The sequence below is a fragment of the Microtus oregoni genome, unplaced genomic scaffold (genome assembly GCF_018167655.1).
Source record: "Microtus oregoni isolate MIOR12 unplaced genomic scaffold, Mior012 000025F_ref0000491, whole genome shotgun sequence".
In the NCBI taxonomy this organism is placed as follows: Eukaryota; Metazoa; Chordata; class Mammalia; order Rodentia; family Cricetidae; genus Microtus; species Microtus oregoni.
This window is the reverse complement of record NW_024543084.1, coordinates 15,820,675-15,845,726: the sequence shown is the minus strand read 5'-3', so window position 1 is coordinate 15,845,726 and position 25,052 is coordinate 15,820,675. Positions and strand designations below refer to the sequence as shown.

General features: G+C 56.3%; 1 protein-coding gene across 1 annotated transcript in view; it reads left to right on the top strand.

Moving 5' to 3' along the window:
• Positions 1-499: 499 nt before the first annotated feature.
• The window catches only part of Fibcd1 (fibrinogen C domain containing 1), a 33,802-nt gene continuing 9,249 nt past the window's right edge, over positions 500-25,052 (top strand). The window contains exons 1-4 of the mRNA XM_041675216.1: positions 500-751; positions 7,854-8,327; positions 11,900-12,059; positions 12,384-12,520. Coding sequence (XP_041531150.1) covers positions 680-751; positions 7,854-8,327; positions 11,900-12,059; positions 12,384-12,520 — 843 coding nt within the window. The 5' untranslated portion in view covers positions 500-679. The remainder of the gene's footprint in view (positions 752-7,853; positions 8,328-11,899; positions 12,060-12,383; positions 12,521-25,052) is intronic.

Sequence of the window (25,052 nt, the reverse complement as noted above, 5' to 3'; positions counted from 1 at the left end):
ACCGACGGGTGTCGTGGGGTGTGCAGGATTCCGGCTGCGGGGTCCCCGGGGCTGGAGACTAGCGAGCCACGCGCACACTTGCCCCGGGACCTGGACCCCCCGGAGTCCCTCAAGGGGCACCCGGTCTCCTCCCAGCCCCTTTCTCTGGGATGATCCCGGCACCCGGGGACTTTGGCGAGTCCCGCCCGAGAGGAAGTTTGCGCGGGGCGCCGCAGGACGCGCGGACTCCTCGGGGAGCCGGTGGCTGCTTTCGCGCCGGCTGCTGCTGACTAGTCCCCGCCACCCGCGACCGGGCTGGAGCGGGAGTCACTCTGAGAGCCCGCCCGGCGCGCGCGCGCGTGCCCGGGAAGCTGCGGGGAGTAATAAAAGGCCCTGAGAGTCCGAGACGGAGAAGACGCGGAGATTGAGGCGGGAGGAGGAGGAGGGCGGAGGGAGGAGCGCGCGGGAGGCGCGGGAGCGGGACGCGGGGACGGCGCGGCGCGGGCGGCTCTCGAAGGCTCGCGCCCGCGCTCCCCGCGATCACACGCGCTCACACGCAGCTTTGCTGGCGGCAGCCGCTCCCGGGCCGCCCGTGGTCCCCGGCACCAAGGGGGCCTCCCGCGCGCACAGCGCACCCCGCGCACCCTGCGCCTTTCTTGCGCTCGGCCGCACCCCGTGGCTCCGCGGGTCCTACGGGAAGATGGTCCACGAGCGGTGGAAGACCGTGGGCGGCGCGTCCCAACTTGAGGACCGACCGCGCGACAAACCGCAGGTACCCGCGGGTGCGGGGGCTGGAGTTTGGGGAGCTTGTGCAGGGCTGGCGGGGGGCGGGGGTACCTGGCACTCTTCCCGCCTCAATGGAGACTTGAACTCGGGGCTCCCTGCAGGAGGCACTCGTTGCAACCAGTCCCCACCCCCTTCGGAGACCCCCGTGCTCGCTCATGCAGGGGGAAGAGAGGACTTATAGTTGGTTGTGGAGCAGCCCTTCGGTTGGGGACAGCTGACAGATGATCCGCGTGCTGAGTCCCGTTCGCCCACATCCACAATGGGCGTTCTCCGCACTTGCAAACCTCAGTTATGCCAGGCGCCCAGCACATCCTCCCGGGCTTCAAGATCAGGACCTGCCCCCCAAAGCCACCTCTCCCCCCTCCTCATCTCCCTCTTTACCCAGACACCCAAACCCAATAGGGGAACCGGAAAATATTAATCTCATATTAGAAGCCTGGACACTGTGCTTCTCCGACTTTAAGACCAGGAGAGCTAGGCTCAGAGAGGTCCAGCTGCCGCCCAAGGCCATGTAGCCCTGCAGGGATTTGAACCCGGGTCTACCTGATCCTCTCTCCCTACAGCCTCTACAGGGACAGTAAAGTGGCCCGGCTTGGAGGGTGCCCAGGGCTGTGCACTGCACCAGCTGGGACAGAGCAGGGAGGGGCTGCTGAGGGGCCGGACATCCAGTGTCTCCGGCAGAGGGGTGGCCGCAGGACTGCCCCAGGCTGAGCCATCAAGGGACCGGGATAGACAGCCGTGTTGAGGAGGCCATTCGCCAAGGAGAGCAGATAATGGGGCTGCCCGTTTTAAATTTTAAATTTCTCCCAGACAGATGTCACTGGGGAAGGAACAGTGAGCATTTGCCACCAGACAAGGAGGGGGTGGCCGAGGCCCGCCCCTCACTCTTCAAAGCTGCAACCTGCTTTTCTTTCCAGAGTGGCACCGGTCGGGCAGGGGGACTGGCTCACTACAGTTTGCAAAACCCTGATGCTACTTCACTTCCTGTCGGAGGCTCTTTGCAAGTATACGTTTCCACATCACAGATGAGGATCAGAGAGGTTGAGGAATAGACCCAAGCCACACAGCACTGTGGGCCAGAGAGCAAGGACTCTTATGTTCTTCTAACCAGTCCCTTTCCGTTGCCTTCCTGGGTGGTCTATCCCCTCCTTGACTGTTCCTGTCTTCACTGTGTGCCCCAGTGACAGGGCCCTTCCTGCCGAGATCTTAAAGAAGCGGTGGTAATGTCAGGAATTGTCCCCGAGTTTGCCCCCCCCCCCCCCGGTCCAATCTTTCCTCCTTTGGCATCTTATGGATCCTGGCTGCTTGTTTTTCCCTCCCTGGGCTCCAGCCCCCTTCCAAGCTTTGCTCTCGCATTTGATGGGCACCACCAAGCCCCCAACACACGCCACATGCAGACACACCCTCCCCAGGATTGAAATGAGGCCGCCTCTTCTGGGAGGCCTCCCTGGATGCCTGGGGCTAGGCTCTTGGTCTAGGCGGGTTTGTTTATTGAAGTGTACCCTGGCTTTAGATCCCTTCTCCCCTCTGAGTTCCCCCAAGGCCTTCCCTAGCCCCCCCCCCCAGCAGCCCAGGTCAGTGGCTGAGGTCAGCTACTTGATAATTGGCCAGGAGGAACATGGGAGAGGAGGGATGGGAGCTTCTGGAAGAGTCCACAACAAATGGGACTTCAAGGTGTCCTGGGCCAGGTGTGGCCTCCCAGGTTCTGCTGTCCCAGGGACCAGCTTCCAGCTGCACCAGGCAGAGCTCAGCCATCGACGCTGGGTATGGGGGTATCAAATACCCCTTCCATAATTAAATAGCTGCCCAGTAGGCACCTGACTGGGTCTTGTGCCCATTGTTTTCTTCGCCTGGAGGCCGGGTCTTTCCTATGAGCCATGGAGCAGGAGGGGGTGGAGGGAGAGAGGTGAACCTTGGCTCTGCTGGGGCCTTTCCCTTCCATCCTAGTTCTATCGTGGTCTCTGACATGCTTGTATGATTCTTGCTAAGTTGCTGCTTCTCGCTGGTGCATCTGTAAAATGGAACCACCATCCCCTGTTCTTCCTCACCTCACGAGGTGAGCTAACAAGAGTCAAGTGAACTTCCGCTAGGTTTGCGCCCCTCTGAGTGCTGTGTGCCCACAAAAGGCTGTCCCGTGTCACGGCTCTCCTCTTTGCTTTCTGGGTGGGGTACATACATACTCTGTTCCCACTGCCAGGAGAACCCACCAGGACGGCACCCCAGCACCCAGCGTAACTCACACCCTTGCCTCTTGCTTCTCGGTCACACCACACTAGGAGGCTGGCAGATAGAACAGATGAGGCCGCTGCCCACCCTCACCCCCACCCCAACTCAGGGACCAAACCAGTGACCTGAGCAGATGAACAAGGGGAAGGGGAAGGGGAGGGAGCCATTGTTCCCCAGGGCTCAGTCACCCTTCCTCATGTCCAGGCCTGGCCACTCCTGGGGACCTCTGTGGGCCTGCCCTGCCTGGCTGTGTTCCCAAACTGTCTCCATGTTGGATGAATGACCCTGGTCAAGTGGCTGACCCCAACTTCTTTAGGGTTTTTTCCTGTTCCCCGCACAGGAAGGGTCTTGTGTACTTTGAGGCAAGAAGATACTGCAGTGATGTTTGCCAGGTGTTCACATAAGACTCTAGAACCACACACTGGCTTCGGGTCCTAAGATGTCCGAAAGACGTCACCCTGAACCATCTCGGAGGGAGTGACAGTCACTCCAAGTCACCCCCCAGCACTCAGCCTCCAGCCATGCCCAGCTCCGTGGTTTAGTTATTTGACAACTCCTAGAAACTTTCCAGAATGCACACAAGCTATGCTGTTTGGGAAGTTTTTCCTGAGGTCTAACCTCAATCCTTGTCACATTTAATTCACTCCGTGGCTATTTATGGAGACCCTACATCATGCCAGGAGATGCAGCCCGTGCCTCAGGGAACATGGAGTCCCCTGGGGACAAACCCACAAGTCAGGAGCTGCCACAGGCCGTAGTGGCTGCCATACAAGAAAGAGTTCTCTCTTCTCATTCGCTGGAGTTTGCGAAGTCACCACATCAGACATGGGGGAGGAAAGAAGAGACCACTGGGGCCACCCCTTCAGCTTTAGTCTCCCAGACCTCGCAGAGATGGGCATGGAGGGTCACACAGAGCTGTGGTGACTTTTGGTGAGAGGGGCCTGAATAGGTATGGCCCTGGAGAGGGAATGGCAGACACTCAAATGTGGCTAAGCTTCCAGTATGTGGGTCTGGAGAGGTGTAAGGGGCCAGGGTCCTCTCTGCTCCTTGTTCAGATCACAGGGGACACTCAGTGACTCTGAGGTAGGTGATGAGAATGCTGCCAGGCTGGGGTGCAGAGCTAAGGCTCAAGGTAGCCATGTGGGGGAGGCCAGGATCTGGGACCCTTCACAGACATGCATGGAAACCCTTTGCCAGTAACGCGAGAACCAAGCCCAGGATTCCCAGTACTGAGAGCGTAGGGTCCTGACCTCAGGAAGGATGGCGCAGGTGGCTCCCATGGTATCTCTGTCACCTTGGGCACCTTCAGCGGCTGCTCCTAGGACCTCCCAGAGAGCCGGAGCACCCCAGATCTCTAGTGCGAAGTCAGCAACACTGTCCCACCCTAAGTGCAGCCACAGCTGCTGGCCCTGACACCCTGCCTTTCTGACCCACAAGAGACCTCCGAATTCAGGCTGGTGGCCAAGATGAGGCTTTCTGTCTAGGACCCATGGGACTGGGCTGCCAGAGAAATCAAGGCGGGGGAATGTGTGCCATATGCAGGGTTGGGTTCCTAGGGCTTGAAGCTTTTTCTCCTCAAGATACCCAAGTCCTCAAGGGCTGGTGGCTCCAAAAAGTAGACTGGATGAATGTCACCTCCCCATGGAGATATTCTGGGAGGTTTCCGCCTCCCTCCCGAGGCAGGCTCCACTTAGCCTTCCACTGGACAAGGGCTTAATTTCTTTTTTCATCTTTATTTACTTTGTGTGGTGGGCAGCGGGGTGAGGCTTGCCACGGCGCGTGTGTATGCCGTGTGACAACTTTTGGGAGCCGGTTCTCTCCTTCTTTACGTGGGTTCCAGGCCCTGAGCTCAGGCCGTCAGCCTTGCCAGTGAGCGCCTTTATGTGCCCACTCTCTGGCAAGTCCCGCCAGAGGCTTTGTAGGCAGCCTCTGACCCCTATTGCAGGGATCAAAGCCATCCCTTTAGCTGGGAACATGCAGGCCTTCAACCCCATCTCCCGACTCAGGTTTCTGGTTCCTTCTAGGCACTATGCCTTGTCCTTGGGAGGCTCTGCACTGCCCGCCCCCCCTTGCCTTGTACGGGAAGGTTGGGGTGCACCTTGCTCTGCTTGACCAAGGACTGATTAATAAGCTCCAGCCCGAGGCACAGCGCTGGCCGCCTGGCCCAGGCCCCCTTATTATCTTGGGCGATTTCTCTGCGAGGCACGTAAGCCGCAGCCTATAAAAGCGAACAGCTCTTCATCTTTAGAGTTGATCTCTGAAGACTAATTCTCCTCCAAGAGCAGCCTGCTCCATCCCTGAGCTCCCTTGCCACACAGGCTCCAAGGGACCCTGCCACTCCTTCCACCCTCTGCCTTTCTTTCCCTTCTGTCCTCACTCCCCTGGGAAGATTTGTGCCCAATCCATCAGGATGACATCCTGGATTGGGAGATGCTGAACCTCTCTCCAGGTTGGCTGGGGGAACCTTAATGGCACACAATCAGAGGACAGGGCTTGGAGATGCTCAGGGCACGATGTCTCCTGATGGGTCAGAAGCGAGTGTGACAGGTGCCTAGCTACCAGTCTTGCTTACCAGGAAAGGAGTGTTGTAGGACATTCAACCCCCAGCCCCCCGCCCCCCCAGCCCCAGGTTGTCTCCAACACACTCCCTCCAACCCCCTCCCCCATGTCGCCTTGGGATGGGGTCTTTGCTCACCGCATCTCAGTTTCTACATCTGCACGGTGAGCTCAGCAGCAATCTGCACAGCAGCAGAGGCTACAGGTGAGGGCATGGTGCATGGCTGAGGAAGGGTGATGATAAGGCACCTGCAGGCTGCTGGCCCACCTGGTGGTGGGGAGCTAGCTACGGCTTGGGTTGCCTCCATTCTGTGTGTGCCATCATGAAGAGGAAGTAGAGCCCATCTTGGGTCCTGAGCTGTGGCTCTGCCAGGAGGTCCCTAGACTCTGTGGTGACAGGCTTGTCCCAAAGGCATGACCCGGCTCACCGGCTTTTCCTGCCTCTGTATATCCATCTACTTCACATAGCAGAACTTAGCTGTGACAGGTGGACAGACTGTGGGTGGGGCCAGGGGCCAGGCAGGTGTCCTTTGCCATGACTCACCAGTTCCCGGATCCCCAGAAACCATGGCCTCACTCTTTGTCAGAGCTCCAAAGGGATCGTGTCCCCAGAGAGGCTGAGAATCAAGCCATGGACACAGACACCCCTGGAGGGCACACAGGGTCTGAACCTCCTCTGATCCCTGCTCCTGCCTCATGAGTGACTGAAGAGTCTTGAGAAGCCCTGAGGGAGGAGCCCCTGCAGGCTGGCAAGAGAAGGAACAGTCAGGAGGGCTTCCTGGAGAAGGCCAGCCCTTTGCCCCAAGCCCCTTCTCCTCGCCTGCCCAGAGACACAGGAGGTATTGGTGGTATTGGAATTTGTGGGAGAGGAGCAGTTGGCTTCTTAGTAAAGGCAATGGGTATTTTTACATGGCGAGGAAAGCGAGCCGGCTACACCATAAGCTCTTACTGTGTGTGCAAAAGGGAAGGTGTCCTCCCAGTACAGAGGACGCACAGGCATAACGCTCCGGGTGGAAGATAAAAACCACCTCCAGATGCTCTGTGCACATTGATCATGAGATAATAAAAGCCACTAATATTTATTGCAGAAATGTAACGTGCTAGGCATGGTTCCAGGAGCTTTAATATACTAACTCATTTAAAGAGGCGTCTCAAATTCAGAAAGTTGAGAATGCAGGGGCAGTGTGTGTGTGTGTGTGTGTGTGTGTGTGTGAGAGAGAGAGAGAGAGAGAGAGAGAGAGAGAGAGAGAGAGAGTGTGTTAAGGTGCCTAGCCACTCCACCACCACCACCAAGAAAGCAGGAGCTCAGGGTCCAATCAGAATTCTGCTTCTAATTGGCTGTGTGACTCTGGGCAGGTACCTTGCCCTCTCTGGGGCTTCGGTTTTTTCCATGTATAAATGTTCAGGGGCTGTGAATGACTTGAGTGGGTGTCCAAAGCGTTTGTCGCCACACAGTCACGGTACCATTTTTTTTAAATTTATTTTTATTTTATGTGCACTGACATTTTGCCTGTATATACATCTGTGTAAGGGTCTCAGATCTTGGAGTTAACAGACAGTTGTGAGCTGCCATGTGGGTGCTGGTCCTCTGGAAGAGTAGTCAGTGCTCTTAAATGCTGAGCCATCGCTCCAGACCTGATGGCACCATTTCACTCCGGCTTTGACTTCAGTTCTTATTTATTTATTTATTTATTTATTTATTTATTTATTCTGTCAATATTCTGTCTGTGTGCATGTCTGCAGGCCAGAAGAGGGCACCAGACCTCTTTACAGATGGTTGTGAGCCACCATGTGGTTGCTGGGAATTGAACTCAGGACCTTTGGAAGAGCAGGCAATGCTCTTAACCTCTGAGCCATCTCTCCAGCCCTTGACTTCAGTTCTCAAGCTACTGTTAGGACAGCATGGCCCACCAGCCCCATTCTTACAGCCACCGCTGTGCCGATTTGTTCCCTGCGACTCCGACTCAGGGTTGCCTGTTATGGGAGGCTCAGTCTGTGTGTTGTGTTAGCACTAACTTCACCAGAGTGGCCTCTGAGCGACTCTGCCTGGCTGTCCTGCCTTTGTCCTGCCAGGAAGAGAACAAGGTAGGAAAGACGGCTCCATGCAGCTGTGAGGAACCAGTGCTCTCCCCCGCTGCTCCCTGCCCCGGCCTCTCTGCTCTCACAGCTTTCTTCTGGGGTCTGCTCCCTCCCAGACTCCTGAGCCTCATTGAGCAGAGTCACAGACATAGGTTGGCCCCTAACACTTGTGTTCCTTTCTCCTGTCCATCTGTCTGTCTGTCTGTGTGTCCGTTGCTGATGAACAGAGACCAAGCTGCAGCTACCTGCTGTGCACAGTGCTCCTGTCCCTTGCAGTGCTGCTGGCCGTGGCTGTCACTGGGACGGTTCTCTTCCTGAACCATGCCCACGCACCAGGCACGGCCCCGCCACCCATCGTCAGCACAGGGTCTGCCGGGGCCAACAGTGCCCTCGTCACCGTGGAGAGGGCTGACAGCTCCCACCTCAGCCTCCTCATCGACCCTCGCTGCCCTGATCTCACCGACAGCTTCGACCGTCTGGAGAGTGTGCAGACCTCTGTGCTGCGGGCACTGAGTGAGCACCAGGCACAGCCGAGGCTGGATGGTGCCCCTGAGCTGCTGGACACGCTGGCTGACCAGCTGCCCCGGCTGCTGGCCCGGGCCTCTGAGCTGCAAGCTGAATGTGCTGGGCTGCGCAAGGGACACAGCCTGCTGGGCCAGGGCCTCAGCACCCTGCAGAGTGAGCAGGGTCGCCTCATCCAGGTAAGGGTGGGAACTACCTATGCCTTCTGGTGGAGGGTGTCTCGATTTGAGGGGCGGGGTCGCCGGCCCATGTGCCGAGTGCCTAATGTTTGCTGCCTTGGTTGTCTCAGTTCTTTCCAGTGGTGGAGGGTTGTGTTCTCACATCCATGGCCAGTATCCCAATCCAGCTCTCCCTCCCCCCCCACTTTCCTGGTGTTCCTGTAGCCTTGTAGACCCGGGGCTAGAGGGGCTCCCGGGCCCACTGAGAGGCTGTGCATTGCAAGAAAGGCCCACATTGCCTCTCTGACCCCATCCCCACCGCACATATCTGCAAACTGAGGGATAAAGGAGTGAGGCTTGCTCCGGGTCTATCCTGTGACAGCTCCGTGTCCTGCCAGGGAGCTGCACCCTCCCCGCCCTTGTCACTGCTTTCCAGGGAGACAGGGCTTGGGCTCCCAACTCCTCACCCTCCACTGCTGTCCGAGGCCAGGTACCCAGCCAGGTTCCTGCAAAGATCATATGGAGTTGGGGGATGGGTTTTGGTCTGGGCTCTGCCAGCAGGCCTTCAGCACTGGCTAGATCTCCTTGGAGGAGGAGGGACACAGGACGCCTCGCTTGCCTCTGCTGATTTCCAGAACAAATCATTTGAGGCTTGGAAAGTGGTGCCCGTGTGTCCCGGGTGCCGGTGTGTCCCGGGTGCCAGTGTGTCCCGGGTGCCCGTGTGTCCCGGGTGCGGTGTGCCCCGGGTGCCGTGGGTGCCCTCCCAGCCTCCAGCTCCAGGCCCCTGCACCCTCACTCAGCCTCCAGGCTGCAGTCAACCCCAGGTCACTAGCATCACAGCTATTTCTGTGCTCCTCTTGTTTGGACGCCCAAGGTGACCAGGCATCTGGTCACTGCATAGCTCGTGAGCAGTTGCCCTCTTCCCTCCCCTTGAGGGCTGCAGCTGGAGAAATTATAGCCCTTGTCACTCTGTCTGGGTGACTGACGGGGTGATGGGTCCCTGGGTTGGGGGACATACAGTCAGCTTCCTGCTGCTCCTCCCCTGGGCCCATCAGCAGAAGAGGAGATTACCCGGATCTGGGTGACAGGAACTCCACACTGCCTTCCCCAGACTCAGCCCTGGTGAGCTCAGGCTGGCTACAGACAGCCCTCTGAGCTGGAATGTCCCCCCTGAAATGCATGGACAGTGGCCCGGTCTCCAGTGCCGTAACCTGCCTGGTACAGGACCATTCAAGGCGTCTTCCATTCTGGATCATTCAGGAAGCCACATGTGTCCCGTGACCACGTCTTGCAGCTCCTTCCCGCAACCCTTGGTTCTGTCCCCACAGCCCACAATTGCCAGAGTCTGTTGCTCACCTGCCCAGCTAAGGGTAGCAGTTCTGCCTGTTGACTTGAGGCTACAGTGTGGGGTCCATCTTAGCTGCAGGCGATCTTGGGTGGGTCGCATCCCCTCTCCAGGCGGGTTCTTCCCACCTGTAAAACGAGGTCCCAGGCTGAGCCCGAGGGGATGCTGGTGTTTGGGTTCAGCGGACCTCCGGTATGTAGAGACACCCACCATCAGCGTCAGTTCCGTCTGACTGTTCATAGGGAGCCTCCATTGAAGACGCTTTGTGAGTGCAAGCTATGGTCCACTCCCCGAGGATCAGGTGCCTTTGTCGCCCCACTCTGCAGAGGGGCAGACTGAGGCTCAGTGGTGCAGGGCCTAGCGGAAGCTTGCTCACTGCTGAACCTCGCTGGAAGCAGCTGCCCTGATTTCACGGCTGCTGGTCACCGCCAGCTCCTCTCGTGATGCTTTGCGCGGCTCAGCAAGCAGGGACTGATTCCCTATTAATTCGGGGCAGGTTTATATGTTTCAGTGGTAATCATTTGCTAGTTTAAACCGAGGTCTTCTCTGCCTGCCAGGGAGAGGGAGGGGCCGTGCCTGAACTGCTGAATGTCACAGCCGTGGTGACTCAGAGGATGGGCTGGGCAGTGAGATTTACTGAGGGGTCTTTGCCACCCCTCACCAAGCACTGCCTGTGTCCCTGCAGGGGCTCCATGGAGCCTGACCATAGGTCACTGTGGTAAGGGCTGCAGGCTCCCCCTGCCTACTGCAATGCTCCTGGAGACCATTGAATCACCTGCTCAGCAGAGGGGAAACCGACAAGGCCTAAAGCTTCACGGGCCCTGCTTTCGGACGAGCCAAGCATCGTATTTTGTAAACTGCCGGCTGGGTGTATTTCTTTCTGTTTTTCTGATGGGCTATTATCTGGCGAGTGACAGGTTCGGTGAGCAAGACCTAGCTTACTTCGTGCTGCTGGCTGCCCACTAGCTCCCCCTCCACTGAGTCCCACAGCCTCCTGAAGCCCAGGATGAGGATGCAGGGGACCCCCACACCCGACTGGCAGCCCGCACAGTAAGAGGTTCCTGGGGAATCGATGCTGCTCTTTGCGCTCCAGCAGTGATGTAGGGGAAGACGGGAGGGGTTTGTGTGACCTCACATGCCTACAGTGTTCAGAGAACAGGTGGTAGTGATGGTCCACCCCAGAAACACGAGCTCCTCATCCCGGTCTGCAGACAGGGCAGGGAGGGTGTCACACACCTGGTGGGGCACAGGACTGGAGCCACAGCCCACACCTGGGTTGGTAGCACAGTGGTCGCTCCTGCCTTTCCTGCCACCAGTCTGTCTTAAGGCATGGCATGAATCCTGATTTCCCGTGTCCTGGCGGGGTCTTTATCTTTCTAGGCTTCAGATTCCCTCTGGGAACGTGGAGGTAGTGGTTTCCAGTCCTGGCTCTTTGGAGCACTAGGGGGCCCTGTGAGGTGGACGTCAGGCATCTATGGAGACTCCATGCAGATAGGCGGTGGGGAAGGAAACAGCGGGCATCCTTGTTAGGGGCCCAGTTTGAGCCCAGTGACTCGTGCCCAGGCTTTCCAAGACTCCGGCCCATTTTCTCAAGGGCAGGGGGCCACCCCTGCCTTAGCCTCCTCATGGGGAGGGGGGTAGAAGAAACAGTGGCTGGGATGCATTGTAACCAGGAAGGTGAAGCGAGGACCCCACAGGGGCCCCATGCCACGCTGGTGCTGTGTGTGTGGTCACAGGTCCACACAGCAGCTAGGCTAGGGGGATGACGATAACTCATCTCCCTCCTAACAACCAAGGCTTGTTGGGGTGTGGGGTGTGGCTCAGTGGACGGTGCTTACCCGTGAAGCAGGAAGCCCCCAGCTGGATTCCCAGCATATATTGAGTATGGCATCCCTCAGTCTCCACACTGGGGAGGTAGAGACAGGAGCATCAGAGGTTAAAAGTCAGCCTGACCCCTGTGACACCCTGTCCCAGGGACAGAAGATAGCTGTCAGGTTCAGGAGGAGCTGGTCGGTGGGTGAGCTGGGCTGGTGTGTGGTCTGCCTTCTCTAGCTCTGTCCCCATCACTGGGCTGGATGCACAGAAGTGGCCGGGCTTCCAGCAGAGTCCTTGCCCTCCGAACCCATTACAGCTCTGCTGACCCATCAAACTGCCATGAACCTGACCCCGAAGCCTGCCAGGGGAAGGCCTTCGCTGGCAGGGGGCTCCCCACATCTGTGTCCCCCCTAATGCCTTCTGTGTTCTGCAGCTTCTTTCCGAGAGCCAAGGCCACATGGCTCACCTGGTGAACTCTGTCAGTGATGTCCTGGAGGTTCTGCAGAGGGAGCGGGGACTGGGCCGGCCCCGTGTCAAGGCTGACCTTCAGAGGGCCCCTTCCAGAGGAGCCCGGCCCCGAGGCTGCGCTAACGGTGGGTGAAACATGCTTGCTGTTTCTGGGTGGCTCTGGGGCCCAGTCCCAGGGAAGAGAGTTGCAGTGAGGGTCGTCTAACATCCTCCACCACCTGCCCCTTGACTGATAGGAAGGATATGCTGCTGCTGCTGCTGCTGCTGCTGCTGCTGCAGAAAACAGACGTCCTCATGAGCCCATTTTCCACATAAGGAAAAGCAAGGCCCCAGAGGCTCAACCAGTTCTGAAAGCTTGTGCTCTTGACCTCAGGTGGACAGAGAGAACTGGGGACCTCTCTGGAGGGTAGGGATGACACCATCACCCTGATTTGGCTCCCCTGTCACAGGCTCTCGGCCCCGGGACTGCCTGGATGTTCTCTTGAGTGGACAGCAGGACGATGGTGTCTACTCCGTCTTCCCCACTCACTACCCCGCTGGATTCCAGGTCTACTGTGATATGCGCACTGACGGCGGAGGCTGGACGGTGAGTCTGGCTTGTGCAGACATCGGTAGAGGTAGCCTGCCCAATATGCTCTGCCTAAAACTCTGTCCACTCCCCATAAACCCCAGGTGAGTCTGCCCACAGGGAGCAGAAACCGGGTCAGAGGTGCCGCAGCTCCCAAGCACTGAGCACCCAGGCCTTGGTTCTCAGGGTGTTTGTGCTTCGGAGTGGGGTGAGGTCTAGGGATGGAGATGTCCAGGGCCCTGTCACTCACGTGGACTGGATAGCTCTGTTTTCTCTATTCAGGGTAGGTGCCTGTAGGGGAGGAAGGAAGGGACTTTGAGCCCTTTTCCTCCTGTGTCTGCCTGATTGGATGGTGGGAGAATGGGAATCTTCCAGGCGGCAGGGGTGGTGCAGCCACAGGTACCCAGAGGTTCTGAGCTCATGCATCCCGCAAGCCTGACCTGTTGTCTGCAGAGCACCCGGCAGGAAATAGAAGCTTGGGCTCCGGGAAGGCTCTGATGTCTGCAGGAGCCATTGTAAGGGAAATAAGACAAAAAGGAGCAGGGTGTGGCTTTGTCTCACTAACTGGGCTGTTCTCGCCGAGTTCTGAATTTCAGTGTTCGCGTGTTCTTCAGTACTACTCAAAGGACATTAAACAACAGGCAGCAGGCAGGGACCGTCCTGTGCACTGTGACCTGGTGTCCTGGTCTAGAGCTGAGGGATGCTGCTGCAGCTGCTCCCGGAAATGAGTTTGCAAGTCCTTTCCCACACTGCTGGGTTCCAACCCCCTCAAGAGTCAGCCTCCCAGCCGCCTTCGCGCCATTGACAGCTGTATGACAATTTAAAGATTCAAATCCCACAGCTTTAATCCCTGAACTTGGGAGGCAGAGGCACATGGATCTCTGAGTTTGAGGTCAGCCTCGTCCAGAGAGCGAGTTCAAGGACAGCTAGGGACAAAAACAAAACAAAAACAACAAACAAAATAGTTTCAACATAGCAGAGCTGTGTAAATCAAAAATAAATAAATAAAATGCAAATCCCTTCTTCCTTGTGCCGAACGAAATGTTGGGGTTGGCTAGGTTCCCATGAACAACGAGTACCTACTGTGCACTGCAAACCTTGGCAGTAGAGAGATGGGAAAATCCCTGCCCCGTCCAGTCGAGGGGCTCAGCGTGTGTGTGGGTTCAGGCTGGAAGCTGCACAGGGCAGCCTGGGTTAGGCCCGTGAAGTACCTGGAGCGTGGGTGGGGCTTTTGAGCGCAGGCAGTGAAGACCAGGTGACATTCTCAGGGCACAGAGTCAGCTGGTGTGTTTGGCACAGAAGATGAGGCTGGGGGGACACGGCAGGTCCTGGGGGAGAAGGGATGAGACTTCAGCAGTGGTCTGGCTGTTTGGGGGCAGATCTGGGTTGCTCATCCTCAAGTGTCTGCAGACATGTGTGGAGGCCCTCTCCTCAGGAGGCAGTGTGACCTATTAAGTAATGTTTGGTCTCCATCATCCATCTGCGGATCTGACAGTGATGCAGCTTTTGCTGTGTGGTCTTAAGTTACTTAAGTTCTCTGAGTTCTGATTCTTCACAAGATTGTTATTTATTTTATTTTTTCGAGACAAAGTTTTCTATGTAGCTCTGGTTGTACTGGAACTAGCTTTATAGATTAGGCTGGCCTCAAACTCACAGAGATCTGTCTGCTTCTACCTCCCAAGAGCTGGGATTAAAGGTGTGCACCACTACCGCCCAGCTTTGATTTTTATTTTAATTCTGTGCACTTGCGTGTATCCATGTAGGGCATGTATATGTGAGTATCAGAGCCCGTGAAAGAGCCCGTCAGATCTCCTGAGTTAGAGTTACAGACAGCTGTGAGCCACCTCAGTCCTCTGTAAGAGCTGTTCAGGTTCTTACCCACTGAGCCATGTCTCTGGCCACAGCATTAGAGTTTTGAAAGGCGAGCACCAGAAAGTGGCCAATAGGAGGACATGGAATGTGCTGGAGGGAGACAGGAGACACCAGGTCAGTCAGCGTCGCTGGGCAGGGAACAGACAGACTTCCCCGCTGGACTGAGCTTGGCCTGATACGAGTTCCAGTGTCCCAGGCTACTACCACTGAGTGTTAGACACTGTGACTTCGAAGCTGCCCAGCCAGTCACTCAGAGTCACGCCCCCTCCCATGGCGGGGTCACATTGCCATGCTGGAAACCTGCATCTAACAGTTTTAATCAGATTCACCTGCACTCAAGCCAAACCTCCAAAGCTGAGGAGATACCAAGTCAGTGAAGTGTGAGCCCCATGAGCAGGATAGCCAGTGTCCATACCCAGCCCCATGGGAGAGCTGCGTCTGACTGCTCAAGCCTGGAGCCGCAGCTCTGGGGAGGCTGATACAGGAGGCTCTGGAGCTTGCAGCTCAGCTAGTCTAGCTAATCCCCGAGCTCCAGGCTCAGGGAGACCCTGTCTCAAGAAAATAAGGTGGGAGCTATTGAAGAAGACACCTGAGGTCACGCTGAAGCCTCCATAGGCATGCAATTTAGCCCGTGTGTGCACACACACGAACACACACATGCACACAGGCATGCACGCATGCACACACGAACACACACACACACACACACACACACACACAGTTTTTGGTTGGTTTTTGTTTGCTTATTGTCAGCACAGCCCTGGCTGTCCTGGAACTCATTCTGTTGACCACGATGACCTTGAACTCGAGATCTGTCTGCCTCTGCCTTCCAAGTGCTGGGATTAAAGGTGTGCACCACCATGCCTGGCTCATGCAGGTTTTATGTTGTTTTGTTTTGTTTTGTTTTAGGAAATTGCAAAGTCCACTTCTGTGCTTCTTGGGGGTAGTGAGGGTTCTGGTTCAGGATAACCTGGAAACCAGTCAGCATCTTTCTCATGGGCCTGACCCTAGGGATGCCACAGGCCACCACAGTAACCCAGATGTTTAATACCACTCCACCTCACATCAGGCTGCATGTGGTTCAGGGAGATGCAGTCCCAGCGGCTCCCAGTGGCCATCCAACCTCTCTCCATATGTCTGACCTTGGCCTCACATGGGCTGCTTCCATTGCTTACCCAAGACCCTTGGCACTGGCTGTTTCTGGTGTTTGAGGTCTAGGCTGATAGGGAAGTTTGAGGCTGAGATAAAACTACAAAGCAGAGGGGCAGGGAGTCTTTCAGGAGAGCACTTGGGATTTGTAGGGCAAGGCAGCGTGAATCAGCTTTGAAAGGGTCAGTGTCCCCAGCAGAGGGGAGATGGAGATATGGGGGCGGGGGACAGAGTGAGCAAGGAAGGAACGTGGCAGAGTCTGCAATTAGGAACCAGTCTGAGTGCAACCAAGGATCCCTGGAGACCCCGAAGATGGACATATCTCTAAACTTGTCTTCAGGCTCTGGGGGAGAGCTTTTAAATGTACCGGATCCGTGTCTGGGGTTAAAAGCTCTTTTGTTTTCCTAACTCCAAAGAGTCTGAGTTATGGCCTCCACCTCTGGGATCCCTAGGCAGGCAGAACAGTCAGAGGGCCCCTGCCAGGCCCAGAAATCAGAATTAAGGGTTAGGATGGGCTTGTGCCTGGCTGAGGCTCTGCCATGGCCAAGCGTCTCTCTTACACTCAGGCCGACTTGGATTCAATCTCCTGGGAAGTCAGTCAGGCTCTGGGCCTGGTAATTCCTTCGGCCTTGGCTTCAGGGACGATTAGCAGGGATGGGTGAGGAACAGCGCCTGGCTTAGACCTGAAGTCGCCATGCCTGAACGGGGCCTCTGCAGGAGAGGCCGGAGCGGACTGCAAAGTGCTTGTGTGGCCAGTAAACGTTCATATCCATTTGGCTTCCGTCAGAAGCAATCTTCCCTCAGATGCCTGCGGCACCTGTCAGCATCACCCCCCTGCCACGCAGAATCTCCTAGACGCTCAGTTGTTGTTGGGGAGGGTGCTGGCCTCTCAGGTCATCCATCCTCATTAGGTTCCCCATCAAAACTGCCCAGCTTCGGGCCCCAGCACAGCATGGTCATCCCCAGCAGACTGGATGCTGTGCAGGGCCCCAAGACCCTGAGTAGATGCCTCTGTCACAGCCTGCCCTCTAGAGACTGGAGTAGAAAGGACAGGCTCAGTCTGAGAGGCTTATTGCCCTTTGAAGACCACTTCCTAGCTGGCTTTGCCCCCTATGCGTCTTCTACACCCAAAGGCCGGCAGGGTAGTCTGGAGATGGCAAGAGGTTTGCCTCTGCTACCCAGCCAGCCTGGCCAGGGAAAACCCAAGCCTCCCGAGGCAAGTCGGTGCAATTAATTGTTACTGAGCAATTAATTGAGCCCCAGCCACAGGGAGCCAGCTGGGAATGAGGCGGAGTAGCTCTCGGCTGGGAGGGCAGATGGACAAGGGAGCTGGCTGAGGGTCACTGGAGAGGCCCTGATCTTAGTCCAGAGACCTGGTGATGGGGCTCAGTGGGAGCCGCAAGTCTTGTTCAGAGTCTAAGGCAGTTCAGATTGCTGGCATACCTGATAGACGAGGGTCTGAGTCAGGGGACAGGGGCAGTGATACCTGTAGGTCCAAGGGGTTGGGCTCTTTCTGGAGAACTCAAGCGAGTTCTCAGTATCACGGGGTTTCCACAGGGAGGGGTGCCCCTGACAGGCAAGGTGCAGAGAGAATAGGGGAAAACTCTGAAGCATGAGTTCCATGGACCCCGAGTCCTTGCTTCTGGAAGTGGGGTGCCATGTGGGAACAGTGCCATTGGGGCTCTGGGGTTGGAGAGACCTCAGAGCAGGTGGATAGACTATGCTTCAAGGTGACCTTTAGGCTCACGTGACCCCTGACCCAGCCTCTGTGAGCTGCCCCATGGTCACTGTGTGGGTAGGTGTGGGACGGAACATCGAGGACACTGCTGAACCTGACACCTGCCCCTACTCCAGAAGACGAGGAAGGGCAGCCATGGTCGATCTTGTGACCCAGATGGGAGACCTTCCTCACTGGGCCAGACTAACCTTCGCCATGTCCTCTGGGAGACCTCTGACCACCCTGGCTCATTTCCACACCCTTTCCCTGCGCCTGTCACAGGTTACTACCTCTGTCCTAGGTGGCAGGAATTGTGGTCTCTATGATCACCTGGGTTTGGCACAGCACCTACACTGTCCCCACACTGTAGCACATCTTAGATGGAGACCTTTCCCTCCCTGGGCAGGGGAGAAGGACATCCTGCCATTGCCAAAGCCTTATCTTTGTGTTCTCATGGGTGGGTCCCACATCTCCGGCAAGGACTCAGGGTGTGTGCACACCTCACCCCACCTGACTATTGCACAGGCATGCATGGGCACACACACACTCACACCTCACCTCACCCCACCTGACTGTTGCACAGGCACACCCACGTGCATGAACACATACACACCACCCCACCTGACTGTTGCATAGACACACACACTCACACCCCACCTCACCCCACCTGACTGTTGCACAGGCACATGCAGGCACACTCACACCCCACCCCACCTGTCTGGTGCACAGGCACACACACATTCCCCATCCCACCCCACCTGGCTGGTGCACGCTGACCCCTCCTGCTCTGCAGCCTGCTCCACCAGGCATTTTCCCACTGAGCGAGTGGGGTCACAGGTTCAGATATGCCTTTAATTGGCTCCATACAAGAGGAAGCCCCCCTTCCCCACATCCTCTTCTCTCCTCCATAGGCTGTGGGGTAGGAGGAATGTCCTGCCCTCCCTGTAGAACTTCAAAGGATCCTGGCAGGCAGGCAGCACAGAGAGAGATGAAAAGCTCCAGGGGACCCTGTGCTGGGGAGGCCAGGCCGCCAGACTAGCAGGGGAGACCAGGGCCAGCCCTCTCCCCTCAGGAGAGCCAGTGACCTGCTGTGGCATCAACGGGCCACAGAAATGTCCCCATGCTGCTGCCCAGAGCCCACCCACTTTCACAGTGACTGGAGAGACTGGTACCCACCCCTTCCTGTTCTCTTGATCTGGCAGAGGAGGCTGCCTCCACCCAGAGCAGGGCAAGTTCCCCAGCTCTGGTGTCCATCGGGTAGCGCACGGTGTCCATGGGAAGCCACATGTAAACCGCTCAGCCCAGCACTTGACAAATGGCAGCTCGGAGCAGTGTTTTGCCAAAATTGGCAGGCAGTGGCTGCCAAGCCCGAGAAGTGTGGCAGTGTGCCAAGTCCGGGGGTACCATTTCCAGTCACAAACAAGGAGTGGGCCGTTTCCTTCTGGACCCAGCAGCTGCTTTTGGAGGGGCAGCTGTCAGACCTACTGTGTGCCATTAGCCTGGTTTGAGAGCAGCGATCAGACCTACTGTGTGCCATCAGTTGGTTTGGGGGCGGTGATCAGACCTACTGTGTGCCATTAGCCTGGTTTGGTGGTGGTGATCAGTCCTACTGTGTGTCATCAGTTGGTTTGGGGGTAGTGATCAGACCTACTGTGTGTCATTAGCCTGATTTGGGGCGGTGATCAGACCTACTGTGTGCCATTAGCCTGATTTTGTGGTGGTGATCAGACCTACTATGTGCCATCAGCTGGTTTGGGGGCGGCTGTAAGACCTACTGTGTGCCACCAGCTAGTTTGGGGGCATCTGTAAGACCTACTGTGTGCTATCAGTTGGTTTGGGGCAGTTGTCAGACCTCCTGTGTGCTATCAGCTCTTGCTGACTTATCTTCAGGAGCAAGGAAAGAGGTCAAGGAGGGGAAAACATGGCTTAGAAAGATTAGGTTTCAGAATTTATTCCAAGTCAGAAAGCCTCAGGAAGCGGGCAGAGCCTTCCGTGGAGGTAGGACACATTTAGGGATTCCTCCAAGTTCTTTGTTCTTGCAAAGTAGGAATTGAGCTTTTCCCTGGCTCCTCCTGCCTCTACTCCCAGAATCACCTACTGGGCAGGTCTGGGAGGCTGGCTGAGACCCCTGCCTGTCCCCAGCCCCACAGAATAGGAAGATCAAAAATGCCCCCTCCTGGAGACATTCTAAGGTTTAGGGGACCACCGCTGCCCCAGGATCATGACCTGTGGGGAGCACCCTTCCATCCTCTGGTTCTTCAAGCCACCCAGTGTACTTCCCAGCACAGCTACCTCCCTGAGCACCCCGGTCCCCACAGAGGGGGTTCCCAAGTGCTTAGAGCATCCTTGAACGGTGCTCATTGCTGTACACTAGCACTGTGTGTTCTTTTGGTTTTGAGACAGGCTCTCATGTAGCCCAGGCTGGCCTTAAAGTTAGTTGCTGTGTAGCCAAGGATGACCTTGGGGTTTCTGGGGCACTTCTCCCCACCCCCAGGTGCTGAGAATGGACCTGGACTTTGTTCACGCGTGCTAGGTGAGCGCTCTACCATCCGAGCTCGTCCCTGGCTCTTGAACAAGCACTCTGATTCCTCCTATAAACTTCGGGGCATAGGGCTGTTAGACTCTCCATGTAATAGACGAGGAAACTGAGGCGCAAGCCCAAGAGGTTGAACGCAGCCGTGCTGTGTCTGTGGGCCCGTGTGTGCCTGTCCCTGGAGACTGCCAGCTCTCTGGATGCTGTACTCCTCCATGTCTGACAGCTCACATCAGGCTCCGTGGCAGCCATGATTCCGGGGGAGAAGCTGGAACTTGGGAGGTGATTGAGGTGAGGCTGTAGTACTGTGGCCCCTGGGTGCTACCCTGGAATGCTCCCTGGAGCTGAGAGATAGCTGGAATCCAGGTGTGTAGGCTGAGTTGCTCATCCACCAGGGCCACAGAACATCTCCACAGGGAGTGCCCTGCCATCTTCAATCTCTGACCACCTCAAATTCCAAAGGTCACCCACATTCCCTATTGGTCTCGCCAACTGCTAGATGGGAGAACCCCCCCATGACTGTGGTATGAGACCCATGCCATCTGTTGGATACTTAGGATACCAGCTCCTTGTCCTTGGTACTGTTGCAGGCATGGAGAGGGCCAGGCAGGGTTACTCTGGAGCCTCCACCAGGCCCAGGCTTGTAGAGAGGGAGGTTGAGGAGGCACTGCCGTGTTGATGTGGCCCCTCTGGCTCTGCTGAGCCTCTCAGAGCAGTCCACTGCATCGGGTGTAGCTGCTGATTCTGCTTTGAAATCACCCGGCACCGTCTGCAGGACCATGTGGACCACATGCCTCCTTGGCAGAGCCCCCGGGTGGTACTTCCAAGCTGCGCCAGTGGCGGTAGGAGGCCGGGTTTTAAGAATCCGAACCAAGAAAACACGCGCTGTCTGCCTTCCCACTCATGGCACCGGCCCAGGAGGCCCCAGCGTCGGTGAGTGTTTCTCTGTCGCCTTCCAGCCGGAAGCCCAGTGAAGCCCAGGAGCTGGGCCAACACCCAGTGCAGGCCCAGAACTGATCAATAACTACTTTGCTTCTGGCCTTGGCTTCCTCGGCCTCTGTCTACCTGGGAGGCCTGGGGCCGAAGAAGCGGGACACTCCAGGCCCGTGGCTGGCATCCTCCCGCCCAGCTGATCCTTGTTTTCTAATTAAAGCCCACATCCTGTCGCTGGTACTAAACTCCAGCTGATTTCCAGAGCTCTAAAGGCACAGCTGCGGTCTGCCCTGGGCCTCAGACCTGACGAAGCACTCCCATGTGCCCGGCACCTGGTATTGTCCACCTGGCTAGCCTGAGCCACATGGACCTCTGGGGATTTGTCAGGCTACGTACTGAGCGGCAGTCGGTGTCAGCGTGAGTTCGGGGACACTCAGCCACTCGATATTCGACCTGTGGCTTGCATGGCCCTTGGCAGAACCCAGGAACTTGATGGCAACGGTTCTTAAACCTGGATCCATTGGCAGGTGGCGAAATCAATTTCCTGGGGTTGCGATCAACGCTGTAGTTCCAGGACAGGCTCCAAAACCACAGAGAAACCCTGTCTCGAAAAACCAAAAAAAAAAAAAACAAAAAACAAACAAACAAAAAAAAAAAAAAACGCTGCTTTTTTAAATCGAATAGAGTGGAACAGAAGAGGGCACAGTGGGAACCGGCTCAGCCAACCTATTCCCCCGCAGCCTTGGCGTCCAGTGTAAACTGTGCGTCTGGGTGTGGGGGTGGGAAGTGGACATCTGAGCCCTGACCCGAAGATCTCAAAGTTCCATCTCCAAAGTCATGGCGGAGGGGGCCCCTCAAGAGGTGGGTCACAGTGTATCGCAGCCCAACTGCAATGCCCAAGTTGGCAAGTGCTAGGGTTTCTTTGTTTATGTGCACGCATGTTCATGTGTGTGCAAGCATGCCTGGAGGCTAGAGAACAATGTTTGATGCTCTGTGCTCTTTTTTTTTTTTCTTTTGAGATAGGGTTTTGCCATGTAGTTGTGGCTAGCCTTGAACTCACAGAGTTCCTGCCTCTGTGCTGGGATTAAAGGTGTGTGCTACCATGCCCAGTTTTTTTTTTTTTTTTTTGGTTTTTCGAGACAGGGTTTCTCTGTGGTTTTGGAGCCTGTCCTGGAACTAGCTCTTGTAGACCAGGCTGGCCTCGAACTCACAGAGATCCACCTGCCTCTGCCTCCCAAGTGCTGGGATTAAAGGCATGCGCCACCACTGCCCGGCTCCATGCCCAGTTTTTAATTTGAGACCTTGTCATCAAGCTTGCCAAGTAGGGAAGATTAGTCATTCAGCCCCAGGGATCCACTCTCTCTCCTCCCCAGCTAGTGCCCTCACACTTGCCTTGGCTTTGTGTATATATATGTGCATACAAGTGCATAGTGTATTCACACAGATTTGTGGGTGTGCACGCCAATGCTTGTGATGCTGAGACCCTCGGGGACACTGAATGTCTCCCTCTGTTGCCTCCCATGTTATTGCTTCAAGACAGGGCCTCTCACTGATACAGAAACTTGTTTCTCTGAGGCTGGCTGGCCATTAAGCTCCTGGGATCCCATCTCTGTCCTCCATGCAGCCACTAAAGGCGCATAGAGCCATACGTAGTTTTCTACATTGGTGCTAGGGATTTGAACTCAGGCCTTATGCTTACAAGGCCAGCAACTCTAAACTGATCTATCTCCCCAGGTCAACCCTGGTTTCTTCAGGGTCAAATTTAACAATCTAATGAGAATGTTGGCCTTTCATTTATTTATTTATTTATTTATTTATTTATTTATTTATTTTCGAGACAGGGTTTCGCTGTAGCTATCGATCCTGTCCTGCACCTAGCTCTTATAGACCAGGCTGGCCTCAAACTCACAGAGATCCACCAGTCTCTGCCTCGCGAGTGCTGGGATTAAAGGCATGTTCCACTACCACCCGGCTAATGTTGGCCGTTCTTAATTTTGGTGCCCCTTTGCTGGGTAGAAAATTAGGAAGCGGCCTTGGTGGGCCCAGGGTGTGTGTGTGTCTGCCTCAGGTGACCATTCAGGTGGAGTTCACGGTGGAGTGGGGACAGTGTGGTGGCCGACAGCTGAGACATTGGTAGGACAGTGGCTGAGGACGTGAGCTGCTACCTTGTCACTATCCCCGCTTCCGCCTTCCATAACAGACAGAACACAAAGGAAAACACAGACCCTGTCCGTGCTGGAGGAGGAATCTGGCGAACAGCAGGTGCCATGGAGGGAAGTGATGGTCTCAGCACCATCTGGTCTGATGGCCTGGGCGCTCCTTTCTGTGGCCTTTAGGGTTAGGAAAAGGCAGGATCAGGAACTTGGGACTGTTGTCCTTGCAGAGTATCTGAAGAGGAGGCTGGGACCCGCCCCCAGCTCTGAGCTCCTTGGGGATGGGGTGCGGAACTGGGAGGCTCCATCCAGAAACCTCAGTGGTTCCTCTGCCTTTCAGGAGGGGCTCAGCTGGCCTCACTGCAACCTGCAGCCTGAGCTGGGCCGAGCTGCCTGTGGGAGGTGCTCTTTCCTCTCTGGCCTTTCTCTCTGACATCCCTCTCCACACCAGGCCTCCCTGTTTGGTCTCCACTAGGGTTTAATTCCCTGGTGTGTCAGGGGGAACTGGAAGTCTGGCACCCCACTTCTCATTTCACTCTAGGCAAGGTGTCCTTTGTGGAGGTCCTGGGATGCTGTGAACTATGGGGCAGGCCAGTGTGAGGGCCAGGACTCTGCCCTGCAGGAGCTGCATGTTTCTGTGCAGACCTATTCTTCCTTTGCTCTGTGTCCTGCGTGTGGTGGTCAAGAGTACCCTGCACACCAGCCTGTCTGCGTTTTCCTACTCCAAGGTTCCTGAGGGCAGAGTCTGGACCCTGTGCTGTGGACTTTGTTTCCCCAGAGTCTGACTGGGACTGGACGTGTAGCAGCAAGCACACACAGGAGAGCTGGGGAGGAGATGTGCGGGGCTGGCACTGGGCAGAGATCAGGGTAGGACAGAGAGGGCAGCAAAGCGGACTGTGGCCAGGTCTACCCGGCTCATGTTTGCCCAGCTAGCCGTGACGGCACACCTACTGTGCCTCTATCCACACCCGTGGGTCCTCACAGCCCATGCATGGTCTTTCACGGATGACAAAACAGGTTTAGAGAGGCAAAGGATTTGCTATCAGAGGCTGTGCAGCAGCCACGTTCTGGTGTCTAGACCCTCAACTCCTTCATTTGACTGAACTGAGTCCCCGGGGTGGGGGCCTTAGGGCCTCCACTAGGAGGTGAGCCTGCCAGGGGCTTCCAGCCTGCGGCTCCCGCTGATCTCCTCCTCCTCCAACAGAAGCAGGTTCAGTCCGCCTGCCGCCTTCGCCTTCCAGAGGGCCTAAGCTTCTGCCAGGATTAAGCCTTTCAAAGGGCGCGTGCTCAGGGTCCCAATGTGCGGGCCGTCAATACGGCTCTCCACACGGCTCAGATCTCCCCAGCCTTATCGAACTTCCTTCCATCCAGCGGGTCCCTCCTGAGGACTTCAAATTTCAGGACCAGGTCGGGGCAGTAGGAAAAAAGTGTCATCTTTCCCCCAGCCCATGACGTCAGAGCTGCCCAACTGCCTGTGACTGACGTGTCCCTGGGGACCCGGTGCATCTCGCGAGCAGACGCCGCTGCTCCGCCCGGGCAGCCGGGCGGTTCCGAGCTGCCGGAACCGGGCTGCTTAGTAATGAAAGTAGCAGCCAGAGCTCTGACATCAGAGGCAGACACAGATGGAGGCAAGTGGGCGCTGCCTCTGCAAATGAGCAGGAAAAGGCTTGTTAAACAGAAAGGCGGCGTGGGCCCGGCGGCCCCGGAACGGGACTGTCAGCGATCGTGTAAATACTCGTCAGCTCGGCCGGGACCAGCACCGTCCTTATTTCAAGGCAATTTAACCAATGGGACTCCACACTCCCAAATGGAGAATGTTATTAAAAAGAACAGAGGCGGCTCTGGCAGCTCGGCGGCTGGTTGGTACTCGAGTCACACCCGAAGCCTGTTTTGGGCTTCTGGGCCTCCTTTGAGTAGTGGCTTGGATTCTGGGGTCCCAGACCACACCCCTTGGTGATTTGGTCTCTACACAGGAGTGTGAGAGGTGGGAATCTGGGGGCCAAGTATAAGGTGAAGGGTTGCTTAAAAACTTGAGAATGGACTGATTCTGGTAGTGTGTGCCTAGCATTTGAGAGGCTGAGGCAGGAGGATTGCTATGGGCTGCACAGTGAGTTCCAGGGTAGATGAATACAAAGTGAGACCCTGTCTCAAAAAATAAAACAGACACCACCACCTATAAAAACTGCAACCAAG